Below are 22,777 nucleotides of genomic sequence, written 5' to 3'. Positions count from 1 at the left end.
GCTTCTTCGACCAGATGAATCCAGATGCAAGGAGAGGAGCAAGGTTATACAGCTTCTCGGGGCAGGCAGGGCAGTCGGAGCACAGGGACCGTGTTCTCCACGGCATGTTCTCCTTAGCTGTATTATAAAACTACATCTGCAGTTGCTTTCAAAACTTCTTGCTGCTAATAACTTTCTATTTCTTCCCATTATTGATATTAATTTTAAGCTCTTGGCTTTAATGAGATTCCATCTGGGTGTGTTGATATAGAGATGGACTGACAGCTGAATGTCTGCTGTAATTTATGAAGCTGTGGCTGACAGATTTAAATTTTCTTCCTTTTTTTGGCTTACCAGGGTGCTCTCTGATTTGTGAATCCAGCTTCATTTAATTAAATGCATTCTGGAAAACTTTCATGGTGGGCTGTTTTAGTAAATGAGCAGTTATTTGGATATATGTTACTTTTAGAAATTAATTGGAAAGCAAGTGCAGAGTTTTAAAAGTTGTTATATGAATTTCAGAATTTTATCAGGGTTAAAATATTTTAAAAGGGTCTTTTTGGGGGGAAGGAGAAACCAAACTTTTGTTGGTCAGAGCGGTTAGTTAATTGTTGGGTAGTTTTCAGTAGCATAGGCGCAAAAGTAAAGAAGTTAAATGTAATAGTTAGATGGCTAATTAGGTGATTTTTAGCTACTGGCTATATTGCCACTGAGTCTAAACGCAATAACTGTGAATCATTAAATTGATGTTAACTTATCTTTCTTTTTAAGACTGTATATGCTTTTCTTATCAACATGAGGATTGTGAATGGGAAGAAATCTCCCTTTGAAGAAACTCCTTCCATTGGGATTTTGAGGAACTGACTTGCCTTGTGGGTTTGTTTAATTTAGTGTTTAATTTCATGCTGGAGAAAGAAGCCAGATTAGTAGTTTTGGAGTCTCCCTGCCTTCTGCTCGCTCACAGAGGCGGCGGAGCACGCGACTGGACCTGGAAAACTTCTCCCTCTTGAAAAGTCCAGCTCTGCAGATAAGCGGGTGCTTGGTCTCTGCTCTCTGTTTTTGGCTGTTCTGCTGAGATGACTAACAAAAATGAGTGATCAGAACACAGCAGTGACATATTAATGGGGATGCCAGATCAATCCCAGCCAATTTAAAAACTCCCAAGCAACTGTAAGTTATCTTCTGTGGCAGTTCCTGTCTCTCTCCGGTTGCTTCGGGAGAAAGCATTCCTGAAAACTTTCAGCGTATCCAACTGGGAAACTTTGAACTGATTTAAACAACAGGATTTACCCGTAATTCAGTCCTTAAACTTGCAGTTAATCCTTTAAACAGAAATTAACTTCCAATTTAAAGCTTTAATGTTACATTTCTAATTTTAATCTGCCCTCAGTTTGCTGCATACTAGCCTCAACAGGCTAAAGAGAAAGCTTTCTAAAGTGGAAAAACTCGAATTTATAAGAAAGCTTGGTATGGAAACTGCAAACCAGCAAAAGAGCAGTTATCATGAAATCTTGCTTCCTGTATTCATCAGATAGCTCAGTTTTTTATCAAAAGGATACTCCACCCTTTTATTATGCTCATGGGAATCAAATCTTTATACATATAGAGGGCATTTTTGAAGAAACAGTTATAATGGATTTTGATTCACTTAATTTCTGTGTAAAATTTGCCATTTGATTACAATTGAGTTCTGTCCACAAATTTATAATTTGTCTAGACTTTTTTTGGAAGAATTTAGAGAAGTTCAAGTGTTGAGTTTTAATAAATGCTTCCTTTGATTCGCATGTGCATGTTTTGGACACTCTAGAAAGTGTGCAGGAAAACTGGATATGCTTTTAGGAATATGTTTCTCTCTCCTTTTTTTATTATATAACTTGAATCTTTCCCTACAAACACAGCTGTACAGCCAGAAACTTTAACCCAATTTAAATGGAAACATTGAGGTAGTTCATATAAATGGGTTCAGATTAAAAACAAATATATGGAAGAATATGGCATTGTTAGTGATTAGAGCAAGTCAGTAATTGGGTTAAATCTAACATTTTTGATTTCTTACTGAAGTTGTGTACGTCCTGAGCAGGATCACATAATTTCGCTCCAGTGTTAGTTAAGAATGTAGTTGCTTGCAAATTCCTAATTACTGCACGGATAAGTAATGATTCTTTTTCTCTGTAAAGATAATGCTGCAGCCTCACAGATTATTGCTCCTGTACCTTTGCTGGAATTATTTATTGGTTTTAATATAACTTCAGATCTGGCAAACCAGTACTGTGCCTTTCATTACAGTTGTGCTAAAAAAACCCAGCAACAACAACAAACTGCTTATGCAAGAGTACTTGGTTTTAATGATTAAATAGTTCTAAATTGATTTTTTTTTTAAGTTAAAATCTGCATTTCTTGTAAGTAGCAGGAGAGAAGTGCTGGAGGAAGGGAAATCATGGATCAGTTAGGATTGTTTGAGAAACATTCCTCCTCAACAGGACTGCCAAGAAGAAAGAAATGGTTTAACAAGCAAAAGCTTTTTCCTTACCAGAAGCTTTCTCAGGAAAGAACTGGAATATTTAGCAATGTTTTCAACTGTCAAGCAGCCGTTATCTTGGACACATAATAAAAAACGGAAAAGCTGTAATGTAGGTTCATTAAGTTCTTGAACTACACGTTCTTGTAGTTCAAGAACTTAATGAATCTGGTGAACACTAAGTAATCCATCATCTTACTTCACTATCTAAATTCATATAGGAAGCAAACTGCCGCGAATTGAGCCTAAAGCTAGAGTTGCCGTGTGAATTGTGAAGAATGTGAGAATAGTCTGAATTTTTCTATTAAGAAAAATTTTGTTTGTTTAAGATAAAACCCAGCAATTCCCTCTTCAAACTTAACCCCCAAAACTATTCCAAAGAAAAGCGAAAGTAGCTTTTTTGAGTGAAGGTGATCAGCTTATTTGGTTTATTGAATTCACGTCATGAGATATTTTGGGGGAAAAGGAGGAAGTGTTCATTCTGCTTGCAGCCAAGGTCTGTTTGCATCTTCGACGCTGCTTCCGCGGGGGAAGAAGCCCCCTCATTAAGGCGCTAAACTCCTGAGCTATCCTGAAGCGTAACTGTGAAATTTGCAGGTTTTTTGCTGATTCTGTCTTTTCAAAGGCTCGAGCCGATTCCCCTGCTGGAATGACGGGACGGGCTAACGTTTCAGTCTTGGGAAATGCTTCCTTACCGGGTGAGGAGCTGGAGAGGCGAGCTCGGCCCGCGGAGGTGGCCGCTGCAGTGGGCTTCGGGGGGGCTCTTGCCGGCGGCTCCCGTGAGCCGCGGTGCCGGGGGCCCTTGCTGTCGAGAGGCGGGAGGCCGAGGAGAAGAATGAATGCAGATATACGTGCTGATGGGATGATATATAAGAGCAATAACAAGCAATCAATTTTTTTATTTTTGGCACGGCGTTCCAAAAGTGTTTAGTGACGGTAGCGCTAGTAAAATCAATGATGTACCAAAGGCATTTAACGAGCTCGTTTGGAGAGCTGCTTTACTTCTCGGTCTCTTGTGTTTCCTCGTTTCCACATTTCGCTGCAGTGGAAGGGCAGGTGGTCATGACCTCAACATTACATTATACTTCGTGGTATTTACTGGGGAAAACCAAATCATTAATAAAAAACATAAAGTGAACACTTCCCCCTGCCCCCCAGTTCTTTAAAGGTTACCAACACCTGTTGGAACGGTTACTCCAGTGCTTGGCACGAATCCCAAGCAAGCCTTTTCCTTTTTTTTCCATTAACAACAAAAACATATGTACAGGCCAGACAAAAAGCACAGCTAGTTCTGATATTGTGCTTTTAGTGCTCTGCGGCAATGATTTAGAGGGGGTGTGACTCATGAAGTGATACCAGTGCAGAGTGTTTCTCTAAACTCATGTATTGCTTCGCTGTGTTGTAATTGCATGTCAAAAGACTGCAAAAAAAGGGGGGGGGATAGGCGCCTCTCTTGCTTTTTAGATGGGGTCTTTTTGAACCTCTTGATATTGCACACTATGAGTATTTTACACGTCTTTGATCTGAGGGGATTTATATGTCTTTTTATTAAAGAAAAACCATCAACCACTTTAATTGATATTCTGCATGCGTCGTCGTTGAGGCTTTTGAGAGTGGCTGTTCCATGGAGAAGTTTGATCTCTAAGAACTGTCTGATGACTTTGGGATTCATTCAGTCCCTCAGATAAAGCAGTAGATTTTGGTTAACTGTGTATTTGGAAAGCAGTGGCTTCTAGGAGAAGTTCTGTCATTAAAGGATATTTGAGTTGTTTTCCTAGTGATAATTTCAAAGTTATAAGAATGCATGCACCTCTTTCTTGGGGAGAGCTCTTTTTTTCCTTACTCTATTTAGGAATATTCTAATATATACACTAAAAGTGTGAGGCATAATACAAGCAGACTGGTCCCTTTTTCTCTCTCAGTCTTGGTGTTATCGATGTGTGATGTGGTGAATATCTTCACTGTCAACTCTGCTTAGCATCCGTGGTTGTGATATTACTAGTTTATTGATGGTCTCTGCTTAGATAACATTTTTCCACGTTGAAAGTGGCAACTGTTTCTCTGCTTTGCTATAAACATCTTCGCTCAACCTCAGCTTTTGTGGTAAAGCCGAAAGGGTAGGGCAGCGTGTTTCCATCCTGCCGTTTCCTTTGCTTTGAGAAAGTGCGAAGAAAGCAAACCACATAAACATCCACTTTTGTGGATGCCACATTTTCTATTATTTTTCCAAACTTTGTTCTTCACAATTCTGGCATTCGGAAGCAAAGGCTTTAAGATCTGTTTGAATGAAACTACAACAGATTTGTTGATGTACACACTACAGTACCTTAGCAACCAACCTGCACCTAGTCCAAGATCTGAACATTTAGTCTTTAAACAATTCTTTGCTACCAATCTAGGAATGTTCTTGCATTTCAGAGTGCAAAAACAGCCAGTTGACATCTAGTGAGGAACAACATACATTATAAAATAACTACTCCTCCAGAGTGGGCGGAGAGGGAACTTATGTAAGCGTGTTTCTTCGCTAGTTTAATTGTAGTTCCTTGAGTCCTTGGAAGATGCAGCTCCCTGAGCAAGACTGTTGTATTCAAATGATTCCAGGCTCTGCTTTATCAGTGTAAAACAGGGCTTTGGTACCAACGTAGCATTAAATCTGGGTGTGTTGAGGGGGAGCGTTACAGAATTTAACCAGAAATAATTTTAAATATTGATACTACTACATTAAAAAAAAAAAAAAAGTAATGTCACTACCTTTAAACTTCAAACATCCTCGCTCTTACTAGTGAGCTGCTGAGACACCACAGTCTTCTGAGAGAGTTGGCAATGAAAGTAAGTTGAAATTCAAGTGGAAAAGAATTAACTTTCTCTCTTGCATGCTTTTTTGTACACCAAAAATCTATACAACTACAGGAAGGCATGACAAAATATTTTAGTAGCCAGGTGTCATTCGGGACTGGAGAGTCAGATATCCAGTGTTTATCAAAACTTTGCCCCTTGTCACATTTGTTCTCATGTACGCCTGTTGCAGTAAGGAACTCTTCTTCTTCTTTTTTTTTTTTTTTAAAACCTGTATCTGTCCTTTCTAAAGGGCTTTTTCTGGTGCAAGAAACAAGAGCACCTGCCTAATGGTGGAAGGCTACAGCTTGATACAACATCTCTGTAGTCTAGATTGCCAAAAAATGTGGAAGTTCGGTTAAACAATATTCTGTAAATTAAGATGACTTATATATATGTGTGTGTGTGTATATATATAAAAAAATCAGACACACAAACAGCTAGCTAATTTTGATACTAACAGTCATCATCAGACTGACTTCACATAGTTACTTGTTTAAGGTTGAATATGATTACCGACTCTAAAGTTGATTTTTTTTTTCATCGCTCTACACTATCACACAAGACTAAGTGTGGCAGCTTGCCAAGCATGTTTTGTAGAGAAGATTGACATCCACTCACAGAAGTTAAATTTGTGCTGTTTATAGATGGCATCCATTCTCAGCGATAAGTGACATTGTGTAGAATTGAGCTGGTTAAAACAGTCGGGGGTGGGAAGAGTTGCTCTTACAATTTCCCCCTTCTTTTCTTTTAGTTACAGCTGCAGAAAACCCAATATTTGCAACTGGGACAGAGTCGTGGCCAGTACTATGGAGGGTCACTGCCAAATGTGAATCAGATTGGAAACAGTGCCATGGATCTGCCTTTCCAGGTGAGTTTGATTATAGACTTTTTTTTTCTTTCTTTCCTTTTCTTGATTAATGCTGTGTCTGCATGTTGTTTTTTCCTCCCAGGAGACTGTGAAATAGCGGCAGGCTCAGACCGTAGGACCGCAGCCGCAGCAGGCCACCCTAAATGTTCTGAAAAGTCTCGCCCTTTTGGAAGGGAGCACTGTTCTGTACGGCACGCGTGCATGTTCCTGCAGTGCCGAGTGCTGGTTCTCCTGTCCTTGATCGTGATGCTTTTGGGTCAAGCAGAGGCAGAGGCAGAGAAATTCCTTTGTCAGTGATTATTCATGGTACTGCTTGTGTTCAGTATCAGGTTCGTAATGGACTCTTCTGTAACGAACGCTGTAGATTCGAAGCAAAAGTGGAAGTAAATAGTGCGAGGTGGTGTAGAAAGTGTTGGTAGGTGCGAGTCTTGAAGAGGCTAACCCATGGCAGTGTGCTCCGTGCATGGGTTTTAGGAGGAGAAGGGAAGGGGGAATGGAGCACAAATTGGTTTAAGAATAGCTTCTTTTCTTTGGCCTGGCTTAAAGGAAAATGTGGGTGTGTGGTTGTTTTTTGTTTTTGATTTCCCCCCCCCCCAATCATGAACAGAAAATTAGTGTTTTATGTGCCAGTTTTGCTGTTGGTAAGCATGTTTAGACAGGAGATGAGGTGTAGTGGATAGGGTTAGGTGACCGATGATTTTGACACTCCTGATTTCTATAGTTAGGTGATTAGGGGTGCTCAGAGTAATTAAAATTTCTGTATCAGTCTTCCATGTTTTAGAGTCGTAACAATTAGAGTTTGTCTTGCAAGGATGTGGTAAGAATGAAATTTTGTAGATTGTGGTTTTTCAGATGAAGGCTGGCTTAATAAATACAGAGAAACTACTGATGACAAATTCTAACTGTGCATTTTGACACACACACAGGCAGATGAATTTCTGAAAGTTCTCAAGAGCTTGAATTTTGGGCAAGAGGAGAGGCGAAGAGTTATTTTAATCTGGTTGTCTTTAGGGAGTACAATGCAGAGGTTTATGATGTTATGAAGTCTTTAACTTTAGTCCACAGGCATCTTATCTTTTCAGGATCCACAGATTTTGTCATTAGTTTCCTGTTAAAGAGGTTAATGATTACTGTTCTTTTTAGGCAATAGTATTTGAGTACTTCTGTGCTCGATGGCCATTACTGACAGTTATTAGATAGAATCTTTTTAGTTCTGAAACTAATGTGGTGCTTGAAAGTGAGTACTCAAAAAATTTATGGATGAATAGAGGAGGATATGGAAACAAGTTGATCCTTAAACTCCAGGTTTTTATATGTTCTTTCAAAAACAAATCCAAATCCCCCCCCCCCCCCAAAAAAAGTGATACTGTTACAGATAATAAATGGTGACAAGCAACAAAATAAAAATATGTACTTGTTTGTATCAGGTGTGAATGGTTTCCAGTTTTCTCAATTTTAAGCTAAAGTATGATTCAATTATCAAAGCTATTTGTGCAATGTGTTGATCAGGTGATGCCTGTGTGGTTGTCTTTAGTGAGAGGGTTAGTGATCTGAGCATCTTGGTTCTTTGCATTTACAGCACAACGGAGCTTTGGCAGAAGCCTTTGGAGCAGTTCCTGTCTCTTTGGTAAACAAACATTTAGGTTTGTGCAAATACGTATTTAGGACTGGTGTACTGTTTGCCCAGGTAGATACGTATTTTAGCACATGTTACACTTTTTTTGGTATGCACAGTATTTATTTGATTCACCGTTACAGCTCCAAAGGAGTTACGGTCTGTCATATAAATACAGGTTTTGCCATGCATCCCAGTTTGGAACATGCATAATAATTCCTGTACAGACTCTCTGGACTTGCTGTGGTCTGTCCTGTGATTACTTATGGTTTATGGGGGGTTAATTTGATGCAGACGGTGGTTTATTTGGCACTGTCTTGGCCTGTGATTTAAGCAATCTCTGAGCATGTGCACTTAGCCTGCATGTTAAACTCCATGGGGAGAGGAAGAATGATTACCAAAATGCTGCTTGTCACTCAGGGGCACTGAAATGTAAGCTACTCTTAGGTACCACTCCTTCACTTTCCCCCTCATCTACCTTGCTTGTTTTTATTCATAAATCAGTCTTCATAAATCGTAAAGGGACACTGCTGCTTTAAAGCACTGAGCTTTTTCCTTCCTGTCTGTAAGTATTTAGCAATTTTTCCGCGTCTTGTGGAGTTTTTGGTAGGGTTCTGGTCTCAAATCTCCGAGTCTGTTTCAGGGGAGCGAAGCAGTTGTACTGCTTCACTGTCCAAATACAATTGACACTCAGATCTGTTCATTTTTATTGCAGTTTTGCAGTATAGCTAAGTATCACGTGCCCTCCAGGGATGGGGATTTTAATGAAGGTGAGCTGCCTGGTCTTTGGTCCAGATTAAGTTTCATGTAATGGCTGCTGAGAGAAGCCAGAAGAATTTTTGGAGGCGATGCCCATTTTCTCAGGTGTTTGCCTTCTTTTGTGATTTGCCTAAGCAAGTTGGGGATTCACTTGGGATCTTTGTTCCTGGAAAGGCAAAGAACTGCCTTACCCAAAAGTTCCTTGCTAGCACGTTTATTTGATCATAAACTGTAGCCCTCTATTTGTGAGTGGGGCATGGTCCACGTTTACTTTTTCCACTGTTACAACAAAAATCTAATTTGGATGTGATTTTTTAAAAATGGAAGTTATGCCATAAAACTCCTTGAAAACTTCAGAAAGAACAGTCTTTACATTCAGCTTTATGTCTGTATGCTCATTTGTATTGGCTTGTTTTTAAATTGCAGGTGAGGTCTGTGTTCCGTATGCTTCAGAAACTTTTTTAGTAACATTGTGGTTGAGACCACTGACATAGGAAATTGCTTCTCCTGTTGATCTTCTGAGCACACATGTATTAATTTGGAAATATTGCTGCCGTTTGGGATAGAGTTGGTGTAATAAGAGCACAAAGAAGAGTTTGAGCCATTTTTTGGTGTTTTGGAATTATGAATATTTTTCAGTTCTGAATGGTACCAGTTAGGAAGAACTAGATCGTTGCTTAGTATTTGCAGCAGAGGTTAAACCAACATGTCTTAATTTAGACAACTTAAATTCAAGACGCTATGATTTGAGGTTTCTAAATCTTCATACAAGAGTCGTACTTATTAAGGAGCTGAAGCAGAACACCATCATCTTGGTGGGGGGAGTATAGCCAAAAGTTACTGCGATCCTTTCCTGGTTACACATTGACTTAAGCAGTGTCCTGCTGCATAGCCAGTGTTGGTCCTTAAGCAAGACAATAAACAACACAGCCACTTCGCATCTGTTGTATTAACGCAGGTTGTGTATGCATAGAGGGAGACGCCAATATTTGCTAAATAGAATGGAATTAAAAATATTAGAAAGATGCTTTAAAAAAGTTATTACAGATAGAACATTTAAATGTAAAAGTTTTTAGAAATTGTCACTTAAACAGCCTAACTGGGCATTTTTTAAAAGATCAGTGTGGAAGCCAGATGGTTTCATGGCTTGGCAGACAGGACAGTGCATTTGCCACATGCATCACCTGAATGGAAGAGCAAATTTTGGATTTCCAAACAGATGGTGTTGAGGGACTCAGCAAAGCTGCTCATGTTGGCAAGGAATGGAAGAGTGTTTAGCTTTTTTCCCTAGATGCCCATGTATTGCTTTTGAAGTACGAGGAGAGGCTGACCTTTTCCCCCCCCCCCCCCAGCTCTACACTGAGATGGGCCTTCAAAAATATAGCAGAAGTTTTCCAGCTTAAAGTGGAAATTTATCTTCCTTATCTTTTCTATGTTGTCCTCAGATTCTCTGAAGTCAGTTGCTGACAAGTTAAACACTCTTAGGATATAGGTGCCAATAAGATTCCGGGCGTGGAATTGACCCATCTGGGTTCACTGTGCAACCTAGTGAAATAAACACCGGTTACAAAAATATTGAATGCTGTAACTTTTTCTAGACGGAGGAAGGAAACTGCTTTTCTTTTTTCTTTTTTCTTTCCTTCTTTTTCTTTATTCTGTCAGTGTCCCCTTAGAATAATTATGCTGAGAGGAGGGGCGAAAGAAAGTCTCGAGAGAGAGTGGAGTGTTTCTTAAAAGCTTCAGATGAATGTTAGGATCACTGTGCATCTTCTTCCCGCATCTCCTGCCCTTGTAGTTCAAGCTCTGGTTGTCGGCATGTTCCTTCTGGATGCATGCTGCATGCTACACCGAGGGAATGTAAACAGCAGTTGTCAGTAGGCTCCTTGTCACCATCAGTTCTGGCGTTTCAGAGATATGAAGGCTGGAGAGCAGTACTGATTTACGAGAGGGCAGATCTAGCATAGTCTGCCTCCCCTTGTCTCTAATCTCTGTCTGGAAGAGATAGCCTTGGTAATTACTTTCCATGGCTATAGCGAAAATGTTAGTGATGGAAAAATATACATGTTGTAGTTTGTCCATGTCTTTTTTGGGTTTTATTTCTTAAAATAACACAACCATGCATACAGTATTAATAACTTCTGGGCAGACAGCTCATGCATATATTTTTCTGCTTAGAACTTTATGCATCTCTCTTAGACTCCTTTTCAGTCGTCTGGATTGGATACAAGCAGAACAACTCGGCATCACGGTCTGGTGGACAGAGTATATCGTGACAGAAATCGTCTTGGCTCTCCGCATCGACGTCCTCTCTCCGTGGATAAACATGGAAGACAAATATCCTTTGGTTTATGAGGTGTCAATAGAAACCTACCGTTTCAACAACATTACAGTTTTCAGTTTTTGCAGTTTGCTCCCTCCTCCCATCCTCACCTGTCAGAGATGCTTCCCATCTCTGTACAGTTAATGTCATCTACTTTTTCTGAACTGTGATCCAGTCTATAAATATCTACTACTCTGTAAAGTAAGCAGTTACCTTTCTCTGTGTTGGTTTCTTCAGCTCTAAGTGGAGATAATGACACACGAAGCTGAGAGGGATCGAGATCCTTTGATGAAACACATAAGGCAGTACTGGTGAAAACTGAGTTTCCCTTCAGAACTGAGTAAATCCAAAGTGGAATTCTTTGCAGTTCATTGTGTATTTTATTACAGCTTGATTCATCAGCTTAGCATCTGCCGAGCACTATTCTTCCTGCCATTTGTGAAAATGAATTAGCTTCTTATTGCTGACTGGCTTAAAATGTGTTCCACAGGAAGACTGGGTTGATGGGGCTAAAGGGAATGTGCAAGTGGGAGAGTGGAGAGATGACAGCTTCTCAAGAGGAAAGAGTTAGATGCTCAGAAACTGGAAAGGAGGATGGTCATCTTGTTGCTCAGACATTACTACTAGCCAGATAAATGTGGTGTTATACGATCTCTTTGAGGGCTGCTTACCTTCAGAAATATGATATCAGGAAAGCCAACCTGGGAAATGGCCAAAAACCAAGACTGAGAAGTTGTGAGGAGTCATTATGTCTTAAGGTGGCTTCTTTTGGTGTAGGAGTCAAAAGCTTGTCTCTATATTGTCAGGCTTGATGTTTTAAACAGTACTCCTTCATTCTACATCAGCTGTAAAGCATGTGTATTTTGGTTTGAATGTCCTGTTAAAATCAGTATGCTCTCCATAGGGAATCTGCTTTGCCTTTCTCTTTTGAGCTTAGTGGCTCTGGCAGGGTAATTTGAATTATTTCTTAGGAAAAGATTTCAAATAGGCTGGTTACTTAAGTGAGAAAGTGATGTTCTTCCCCTTAACTAATTGAATCACGTAGACAGTTGTCCATATGGCACTGTGTATCTGTCACCTCCATCAGATACAAGCTGGAGAAGGTTAGTAGCAAAATTGCATGTGCATTAGTATTTGGTCTGCGTTTTCTGATGCTATGATAACCTCTTCATGCGCAAAAAAGGCCTTTAATGTTCCCCATAGCAGTTGGTCATCTGAATTGCCATGACTTACTGAATTTAGAACTTGATTTTTTTTCTTTTATTATGCTTATTCTTTTAGATGACCGGCTTTTAAACTTAAGGTGTGTCAGCTAATGTGATCTTTGTGAAGGTAAATCTTGCCAGACGTGTTCTAAGGCATACCCCAGAACTGTTGAGTTGTAAAAGACTTGCATTTTTCTCACTGTACAGAAGCTGGCAGTGAGTTGCCGAAGTGATGGCCAACAATCACAGGTTTAAGGACAATTCATCATGTGAGAGCTGTTGGCTATGGAAACACCTGTGGTTCCTGGCTCCACAACATATGTGCATCCCTGAACCAGTCATTTTCCCTCCCTATAAAACAGGGATGCTTTTTCTTAAAGACTAGTAAAACCAGAGAAGTATATATAAACAGCTTTTGACTTCAAAGTTGCATTATTTGGTCATGTACAATCCTAAAACATATTAAATGATTTTCTGACTATGGCAAACAATTTATCCTGTGTTTCTCTAAGTGCCATTATTGAAACAATTACTCTTCAAACTTGAGCTAACTTGTTCTGCGAGTTGATTGTTTCATAAAGAAACTGTGCCTGGTGTATACCATAGATAATTTTGTTTTTATTTGTTTAATGCAGAGTAAATGCAGTTTTTCCTAAGTTGATTACCTTTGTCTGAGGTTAAACATTCTTTAACTTAGAGAAACTGACAATAAAAACATGCTTTTGTCTTCCTCTCAGGACGAATTCTGATTCAGCCCTGCACCAGAGCACTATGACTCCAACTCAACAAGAATCATTTTCGGGAGGGTCACAAGACATGCAGCAGAAAAGAGGTAAACAGACAAAACCAGTGAAAAACAGACAAAACCAGTGAAAATACTTGTAGCATTCAAAGAATTCTATTTAGATTATATGTACATGTATCGATACTTGTCTCTTTCTATATGCACAAGTATGCATAAAACTTTCTAGATTCAGTTACACAGGAATTGGGACAAAGGACCTCATTTTCTCTTCTGGATACTCCAATCCAGAAAAGTTTATATAAAGCTAAGGCAGAACATATCCTGTATGCCGTATCCTGTCGTTCTAAGGCCTTGCCCAGTGGGAAAAAGTAATCTGAGCTTGGTGGGATCCTGGTGAGTTTCCTTCAGGGCTTCTGGAGGTTTCCAGTGTGTAGTAGCTTCTAGGCAAGTGTAGAGACACTGTCATTTCACCTTCATTTCATGAACAGCTGTTAGCAGGTAACAGCTGGATACTGTGTGCAATAGTGAGGTTTCCTTTCCCTGTGTATGGCTCATATAGTTTTAGGTATTAATTAGTGCTCCAGGCGCTCAATAATATCAGTAACTCTAATGGAGAAAATTGCTATAATAGATGTTTCTTTCAGATATTGATATTAATTTGTCAGCTTTATTCTAATGACTTAGGACAAGTTTCACATTGGCAGCTTCATTAAATATTAACTAGCAGAAATTAAATTCTGGAAATCAATTTTGCATTGCAATACTTAGGACTGCTGAATTTTATTTCTGGTAACCTCGTCTGACGTATACCTGACTTTCCGTCTGAGACCAATGTTTTGAGATGCAAAAATGTAAATCTGTCCCAAAATTGACCTTGAGATTCTTCATATTTACCTGTGATTGTTCATATGCACTTCCTTAACTGGAAATATTGACTACTGTGACAGAATTTAAATCTTGTAGTGGACACACACTTAAGCCTGGAAGGAAAGTCAAATTATCTTGGTCTTGCTGACTAGAGAGCTCCTTGTTGGGAGTAGTTTTCAGAATTTCTATTTTGTAAATTAGCCTTCATGAGCTAGCCTCTTGCATAAACAGTGTCAAGCAACAAAAGTAACTGGACGCAATTAAGATAGAATATCACACAACAGCAAGATTTCATCTAGTTTTTTGGGATTCAGGTCATTAGTGAGTATACTCTCAGAGGCAAGGCTTGCAAACAGTGCTTTTTGAAGCACAGCCCTCAGGCACTAACAATTTTGGTGCCCTCTGCTGGCCCTTGTTTCTGCTGTCAGTTCAAGAAATGTTTTAAAAGCTCCTAAATCTGTGTAGAGAAATTTAATCCTTAAACGCCCACCGAGTGATAGGTGAACACACAACAATCAAATACGTGTGCACTGCATTGCAGTTGTTGTGTTATGTATTCCATATAACACTTCTAGAACAGTATAACATTGAATAGAAATCATCTTAAACAGAATTGCATAAATATGGATTTGATAATAGGAATTACTTAAGGTATTTGTAACAGCTACATACCTAAACTGAAAATGTCTTTTTGATAAGCTTAGTATTATGACATGATTTCTTTCATGCTTTTTTTTTTTTTTTAGTTTTATTATTGACTGTCCCAGGAATGGAGGAAACCACCTCTGAGGCAGACAAAACCCTCTCTAAGCAAGGATGGGACACTAAAAAGGTAGAAATTTCATATTTGGAAGTGTAGAGATGTATTTTCTAAACCCGTTTAGGTAAACAAATGTTCTAAATATTGCTAACCAAAACAAACTACTTGCCAGGATTAGAGATTAAATGCTATATTTAGCCACAAATCACTTGCACATAAACTGTCTTTCTGGTCTAATGTTACGCGTGCATGCCTAAAGCAGCAATGATGATACATCTCTTCTGAAGAGCTTCATAGAACTCTTCTATACAAATGTATTAAATTAAATAAACTTACTGATTAAAATTTATCCTAAACATCAATTTCTAACAATATCCTTGCCTTTAAAATATCTTTTCTCTCTTTTAGACAGGGTCTTCAAGACCTAAATCATGTGAAGTTCCAGGAATCAAGTAAGTTTTGAGCTGCCTTAAGCTGCGTTAAGATCTTTAAGAAAGTATGTTGTACCTTGAAAGCCCTCTTACCTTTGCATTTTCTGAAAAGCTCTTGGACTGTATAACCCTGTAATAGCAACAGGACAAACCTGAATGACTCTGAGTCCTGTTGACTATTATGTCTCTAAACTGGTTTATCAAAAATACAATATAATATTTTATATATGGCAACCTCCCTTTTAAAAATGTTTTTAAAAGGATCTAATCAAGGCTAAAATTTATAACTGACTTTGTGTCTTTTTTTCCTCCCTCCCCTATTTAGCATCTTTCCATCAGCTGACCAAGAAAACACTACAACGCTGATTCCTGCTACACATAACACGGGCGGCTCCCTGCCAGACCTGACAAACATCCATTTCCCTTCCCCTCTCCCAACACCATTAGATCCTGAGGAATCCACATTCCCAGCCCTGAGTAGCTCCAATAGTACCGGAAATCTTGCTGCCAATCTGACTCACTTGGGCATCAGCACTGCCAATCAGGGTAAGACTATAACTCTGAGAGATATTTACAGGTTGTCCGTAATATGTCACTTGTCTTAAATTACGGAAGTTGCATTGCTGAATATTGCTGTTTCGTCTAACAGGTGATTTGTACCTTACTGTTGATTGACCTTTCTGTTTAAACAAGTTTATTCAGCTGTTTCTGTATGAAGAATGAGAAAGCTATAATAAGTTATATGACTCACAGATTGTCTTTCATTTTTCTTACGTTCTGGGTGGCCAAAACCTTTTTTTTCCTTTTTTCTTTTGGATAAGTCTTTACAGGACAGACCCAGCATCCAACTTCTGCCTCCCTTGTAATTCATTGTACTTGATCCTAACCACACAGCACTTGCATTGTGGAAATATCTTAACTAGGTCTTTTGCGTTCATTCCTTTAGGATATCTTTTCAGTTTGAGGATTCTTTCAGTCGGATCACCAAGTTTGTCTTTTGGTCAATCAAAATAATATAAACCTTTAACGAGGTGTATTGGTGTAAAGCTCTCGTAAACTTCACTGGTTAATTTTTGAAAACGTCATGAATACTTCAGACTACATAATATAATAGGACTTTGGGAAATAATAGTAACTGCACACCTTAAGATCTAAAAACTTTCGCTGTTGTGCCTTTGGGTAGAAATTGTTGCCTTCTTAGCTTTATGCAGTGTAGTTTTTGTTGCAAGTTCTTGTCAAGTGCTGTTGAGGTGTTCAGCATGGGGAGCCTGAGTGTTGGGGCTTTTGAACTTTGCTGCAATACTGATAATTTTAAAAAAATACATATTTGCCATGCTGTCAGTTTGTCATTTGATCAGTATGAATATTATAATTTTGGGACTAGTTAACTTTATAGGCCAATGCCCTAAACTGGGGATTGTTAGTTTTGTAATAATTTCTCTGGGTCATATTAGAGAATAGCGGTGAAGAGGGTTGGAATTTTTGGTTAATGACAACCACATAAAATAGAAATGAGGCATTGTATCCAACAATGCAAGCGTATGCAGGACTTCCTTACCCACTTAAAAATCCTCTCACATATTGACGAAAGGAAATAATTCTAATCAGGTTAATGTAGTGTTACAACTAAGCAGTGATGCTTACGAATGAAGGAAGAATGTGGCTTACCCATTTTAGTGCTGAGTAAATCAAAAACTTGCAGCATCTTTTAACAAATTTTCTGGTTTCAAAGCAGGCTACCTCTCTGTCACTTTACATAGACGCTTCTGGAGATGGACCTGCATACAGGTAGACCTTAGCAAGTCTGTGTTAAGACAGCTAGTGTATGTTTAAAAAGAAACAAATTATCTTCATGGAGTTAGGCCAGATTTGGTTGCTAAAGTTTTTGCACTACCCATATTTAGCAAAGTAAATGTTATAAAACCAAGCCAGTAAGTATATAATTGCTCTGAAGACATTTCCTGATCTATCAAAGAATCTTAGAAATTACAAATGAAAGATATTCGTTGATGATTTTGCTGCTTCTCTTTGGAGACTATTCCATAGTTCAATCAATGGCATAGTCCACATTTGTTTTTTCCCCCCTGATCTTCCCAAACCTTCCTTTCATTACTTTATCTTCTAATTCTTTAGCAGAAAACGTAAATGCTTTTGAATCTTTTGCAGGAGCTTTGTGCATTGTACAGACATGCCCTCAGCAGCCCCAAGAAAAGGTGGGGAAAAGCACCTGTCAGGTTTCAAAGAATTGCCAAAAAAGTAGAGTACGTGTTTGTGCATTTGAGTTTGTTGGTTCACTGACATGTTCCGTGAGACAGTGTTGATTTTGAAAACATTCTAGGGGAAACCAGGCAGTCTTCATAATCTGCTCAATTTTAGCCAGTTTGCCTGCTGGCTCCTTGGCAGCCTGGACTTCCTGGCTCCCTGGCAGCCTGCCTGGAAGCCTTGAACAGTTGCCAAGTGCCTAGGAGCTCCCAGGCTCCTGTGAATTCCTCTTTTCTGGCAGCTCTAGAAGGACAGCTCACTAGCTGGATTGTCCTGAAACCACTTTCCAGGGTCTCTCAGTTCTCTAGGGTGAAGGAGAAAATAGGAAATATTTTATGGCAGATTTCAAAACTTCTGGACTTTGTTTTGAATTTAAACAAAATGACAATGCTTTAGTTGTCTGCTCCAAGAAATTTTACTGCGCTGGAGCATCTTCTGCTGATGAACTCGTATTGGATGATTCTGTTGGGTCCCCAAACATGAGCTCCATCTTATCAGAAACTTCTCTTGCTCTCAGAAGGGTCCTAGGCTGTCTCTCTCTTTGGTCTTTTTTACTTATTTCCTGGGTAATACTTATCTTCCTGTTTCACTTTGGAATAGAACCTTTACAGCTCCCAAAGGCTTCACGACGCTTAACTGCCAGGTAGCTTAAGGAGATGCTTTTTCAGGTGTTGTGGGCTCTGTGTCTGTGGTTTTATCTATTCTGGGACATATGATAGTGGAAACTAGTAGAGACATATTTTAGAATGGCTCCAAGAATTGCTCTTTAGTTGAGCTGTCATAAATACAGATTTTAAGTGCTTACATGAGCTCTCCCGCCTGAATTCCCTTGTTAATCTTAAAGATCGTTTGTGCTAGATCACAGCTCTTTAGAGTGTGAAGGATATTTCCTGCCTTTCTGTGCATTGGTATGCTATCAAAAATGGAGTATTTCCTGTGTAACCAGTTTTCTTCCTCATGTAGCATTAAAAAGATGTTTGGGTTTGGGTTTTTTTTTTTTCTTTTTTGATGTTGCAGGTGCCCCTTGATTAGTCTTGTTACATGATCTGTTGTCTCCTTCCTGAAGTTTGAACTCTTAGAAACAAAACAGAACTGGATTCTTCTGGGTTCTTTGGCCGTGTGCAACCCAAAGGGTGTACAGGAAGTATACCTATGGTTTAGGGCCTTAAAGGCAGAGAATATAAAATATGAGAGTTGAGAATCTTCTCAATATGAGAGAATACATCATTCCTGAGGGCATTATTAGTACTGGTTGACTTTAAGTGACGTTTCCACTTGCTTAGAGAAGCTTTAGTTTGATCTATGCAGATATTACCTGAAGATGAAGTTCTGATTTTCCATTTTTGAATGGCTCATACTGCAGACCCACTTTTTGCTCTTCATGCTCTTCCTCTGCACAGTCGCAAATACGTTTCCACGAACCACTGAGGAAGCTCAGTAGTTTGGAAGCTGATCTGCGTATTTCAATTCCAAGTCCGTATCTGTGCACAAACCTGAACAACCATGACTGGTTTTGGTCCATGATAGCTACAGGGATTGTCCTCTCATACTGGTGGTCTCCAGGCTGACAAAATGAATTGCAAGCTAGCTAAAGAGCTTCAGCCTAATTGGCGTAGGCACATTCAGCACTTTGCCTTAAGTGTTTGTAGACTTCAGTCATTCATTTTTCATAGTTTATATAATTACCTCTATACAGGTATCAATAATCCATTACTCTGTTCTCATCTAAGCTGGTTTGTTCCTTACTGACAGGAATGACAACAACGCCAGCCCCGTCCCAGCAGCACCGTCAGCCAGCTGTCAGTCCTCTCTCATTGAGTGCAGACTCAAGACGACCACAGTCACAGCAAATGTCTCCTACGCTTTCCCCTTTGTCACCAATTACTCAGGTAGGAACTCACTTGGAGAAGGAAAATTTTAGACCATGGTTGATTTTGTTTCCCTCTGCCTATGGAGAACCTAGCTGTAACTTCATCTTTCTTGCTGTATAACTTTCTTCTTTAAACATGTTCATTAATTCAGTGTCTGTCTTTATTTTTTTAAAGGACAGAAAGAAATAGGTTTGTAGAGGACATGTATTTTGCTTTCACTGTTGTAGAACCTTGGCAAATGTCACTAAGACACTTTTTTCTTTGGGGCGCCCTGTCTCGAAAGTTAGTCTCGAAATTTGGAAGACATTTCTCTAACTCATGAGAGAAGCTCAGTGAAGTGTTGAAGTTGTTTTCATATGTATGACTTCATGACTGACTGGGTTGTCAATTCCTGATCCAGACATTCAGCTGGGCTTTTAGACAGTGTTTGTTTATAGTACACTGAAGGTGATCCTAAGTCCCTTGAAACATGTTCTTGACTGTTTAAACATATTTTTAAATGCATTTTGTTTATTTACTTGAAAAAATGTTTATATTTTTTAAATGCAAGACTGGATAACTTTCAGAATTGCTGAGTCCTGTTTACTTGATATGAAACTTTTAGATGCCTGAAAATTAAGGGGAATTATCTGCCAGCATGCATAATTTTGTTTCTTCTTTTTAAGGCCGTGGCTATGGATGCATTGTCTCTCGAGCAGCAGCTTCCCCCATATCCATTTTTTACCCAGACAACTTCACAGCAACAGCAGCAGACCCAGGTGGCAAGCACCCTGCCTCAGAATACTCCTTTAATGCAGACCTCTGGTTTACAGCGAGGAACACAACTTCCCCCGCTCTCCGTCACGGTACCTTCTACCATCCCACAGTCACCTCCGGGTAGCCAGAGCCAGCCGTCAATGGGAATAGATATCAACTCGGTAAGCTCTGGCGCAGCTGAAGATGATAGAGTCTTTGTTCAGAAAATGTGGTGGCGTACAGTGTAGCGTCAAACTGGACAGCCCTTGTAATACTTTTAGGGAGAGTCTGCAGTAGACTTAGAATGGGTTTGATTGAATCAATCTTTACATGTTTTAAAGATAAAATTTGGTTTTAGTATGCTCTTAGGGTGGCCATAGTTTCAAACTGTGCCCCCTATAACCCCATATGTTTGATTAGGTTTATATCTTGGATGTCAGCTTTTTTTTCATACCTTGCTGCTGCTGTCGCATACATGCATTTTCAGGGTGTTAAATATAATGCACTCCCAACACATTGTATGTTATGCATAGGGTGCTATAGACTCAAGATAAGGAGTTAACAGAACTTTGGTAAACCTGCTAACAAGCATTTTTGAAAAGCTGGAGAAAATCAGACACAGGATATACTTTCTATATTTAGAACACTTCCGTTTTAAGGAATTTTGTAGCATACATTATTATCCTCAAAAACTGGATTTGTGGTGCCTGCTTTCAGATCCCCCTAAGGAATGGAGTGTAATACATATTGTGATGATTTACGGATAGATTTTTTTTTTCTTGCTTGTTTTAGTGTGGTCTGTTGTGAATTGTTCTGTCTTTCTCTACATATGAAAATCCAAAATGCAGAGCAGGATAGGATAACAGGGTAGCCAGGGAGGAAGTTCATGGCTCATTCTCTGGGCGTTTTGCTTAGCTCTAAAGGATCCTGGTTGTCTGACCTGTTGTGTCTTCCTGGCAGCGTTGTAGTGACAGTAACTGGTTTGGTAATGAGAGGATTAATTCTCTATTGAATCTAGCATTTGATCATGAATTTCATTTGGGATTGAGATTTTAAGTTTATGCTTCTTGAAAGAAGCTGCTTCCCTTTCATGATTAGAAGGGAAAGAGGAAGGACAAATCTAGCAGTGGAAAGGATATTTGACCCATTCAAATGTGTCTGAATGTTTTGATTCTAATAGTTACCAATACAGATTATTCTGATTTTCATTCTTTGCTTTCTGTGTTGCTTTCCTCATCCTAAACTTCTTTGTGACCTGAACTTTCAGGGTCCTCTGCTTATCTGTTAAAGCAACTGAAATTGTTTATAAGTAAACTTGAATTTAAAATTTAATTTTTCAAAAAGCCATTTGAGCTGTGGTACAGTCTCACTGACAATTTTTACAGTTTTTTTTTTTAAAGCTATATTGAAATTCATTTTGCTGTAGTTTGGATGTCTGTTTAAAGGGCAGTAGTAGTAATGCATAGTAAAACTTGGGAAGAATTGTTTTCTTGACATCCACAGAATTCAGTGCCAGAAAGCATTGGATTGCAGGTTTTCCTCAATCTTCTGTTAATTTCTAAAGGCAATATAACAGACAGAAAGAGCTCTACTTAGTATTTACATTAGTAATCAGGGTGGCATTCTATTCAGATGCCAGCAAGATTATTGATTTATTCATATCTGGGGTTCTTTGCCAAAAAACAAAGGAAAATCTTTGAAAATCTATTCTCAGGAAAACTGAGAACAGTGTTAATGTAGCTAATATAAACCTGCAGGACAGTGTGAATTCTCAGACAACATCTGTTTCATGTACTGGGATGAAATGCAACTTCGATAAATGTTTAAGTCTTCATGGTTATACACTTGAGTCTAGATAATACACCCAGGCTATTTAAGACTAGGGAGAGTAATATAATAAGGATTTCCTAAGCAAGCTGTACAGAATTGAAGAATGTGTGGGTATGGCAGTTGAATTTAAGGTAAATGACATTACTTTTGAGTTATTCGCGGATTTGGAGACTGCTTTTCCTTAAATTCTTGGCTGAACGGATTTTTTTTTCTAATTGAACACAACTGAAAACAGTGGGGAAAAAAAGATTTTGATAATTTTCCTTGTATGACAGCTCTTAGATGTTCAGTCAGACATGAGACCATGCCACAGTGATATCTTAACTCTTTCCCTTTTTGCGGCATTGTTCACAGTATTAGTGTCTTCATATATATCCAAGAATTGCTGAAGATAATGATTTCTCCCAGCTTCCTCAAGCTGTACACCAGAAGTGTATAATTTTCCAACCTTCCATCAATCCCATGGTCTTTAATTCTGTGTTGTTCTGTAGGCTTCACTCCAGCAGTACCGCAGTAATGCTGGATCCCCAGCCAACCAGTCTCCCACCTCTCCTGTCTCCAATCAAGGCTTCTCTCCTGGCAGCTCCCCTCAAGTAAGGGACTCTGTGCTTCCACAGGCCTTGCTTCTCGTGTTTGTTTTTAGTTGAGTCTCTCCATTACTGACCCATAGTTGTCTCACTGTAATTGTATGTGCCTCATGCATTACTGATGTCTCATCTTGTTTGCAGTTTCATTCAGATCCAGAGTTTTTTCAATAGCTGGTGAATTGCCTTTCGTATTGATCCAAAGCTACTATATGAACACTATTAAAATCCACTTACTTCTTTTGGGAGTACCGTGGACAAAACCTCTGGGTAGATCCCTTTCGATAGCAGCATCGCTTAGGGGTTGACAGATGAGGTTGGGAGGGTAGGGGACAGAGAGGTGGAAACTTGCTGAGTGCCTCCTGCAGTAGGATATCTTCCTGTTGTGGTAAACGCCACTTGTATGACCCAGTGCCTTTAAAGCAGGAGCTTTTTTACATGGGAACATGCACTTTGAAAGAAAACAGTGCAGCAAATGCTCTTAGAATTAGCAACTGTATCTTATGGCTTGAAAGTAATGGGTTAGAAAACATGCTTTCTTGCATGCTAGCTGTTTTTTCTTCCTGTGTATATATTAATTCATAAATTCA

The 22,777-nt window shown here is 39.1% G+C and overlaps 1 protein-coding gene across 3 annotated transcripts in view; it reads left to right on the top strand.

Moving 5' to 3' along the window:
• Nucleotides 1-22,777, top strand: part of CRTC1 (CREB regulated transcription coactivator 1) — a 55,345-nt gene that overhangs the window by 14,004 nt on the left and 18,564 nt on the right. The window contains exons 2-12 of one of the 3 annotated variants that reach the window (XM_064497295.1): nucleotides 6,087-6,203; nucleotides 7,783-7,830; nucleotides 10,774-10,911; nucleotides 11,939-12,000; nucleotides 12,840-12,934; nucleotides 14,461-14,546; nucleotides 14,883-14,926; nucleotides 15,231-15,451; nucleotides 18,920-19,056; nucleotides 19,704-19,955; nucleotides 22,095-22,196. In XM_064497295.1, coding sequence (XP_064353365.1) covers nucleotides 6,087-6,203; nucleotides 7,783-7,830; nucleotides 10,774-10,911; nucleotides 11,939-12,000; nucleotides 12,840-12,934; nucleotides 14,461-14,546; nucleotides 14,883-14,926; nucleotides 15,231-15,451; nucleotides 18,920-19,056; nucleotides 19,704-19,955; nucleotides 22,095-22,196 — 1,302 coding nt within the window. The remainder of the gene's footprint in view (nucleotides 1-6,086; nucleotides 6,204-7,782; nucleotides 7,831-10,773; nucleotides 10,912-11,938; nucleotides 12,001-12,839; nucleotides 12,935-14,460; nucleotides 14,547-14,882; nucleotides 14,927-15,230; nucleotides 15,452-18,919; nucleotides 19,057-19,703; nucleotides 19,956-22,094; nucleotides 22,197-22,777) is intronic. The other 2 variants (XM_064497296.1, XM_064497297.1) reach the window with 2 other exon arrangements.

This window comes from Dromaius novaehollandiae, chromosome 25 (genome assembly GCF_036370855.1).
Source record: "Dromaius novaehollandiae isolate bDroNov1 chromosome 25, bDroNov1.hap1, whole genome shotgun sequence".
NCBI classification, from domain to species: Eukaryota; Metazoa; Chordata; class Aves; order Casuariiformes; family Dromaiidae; genus Dromaius; species Dromaius novaehollandiae.
This window is presented reverse-complemented; position numbering and strand designations above follow the sequence as displayed.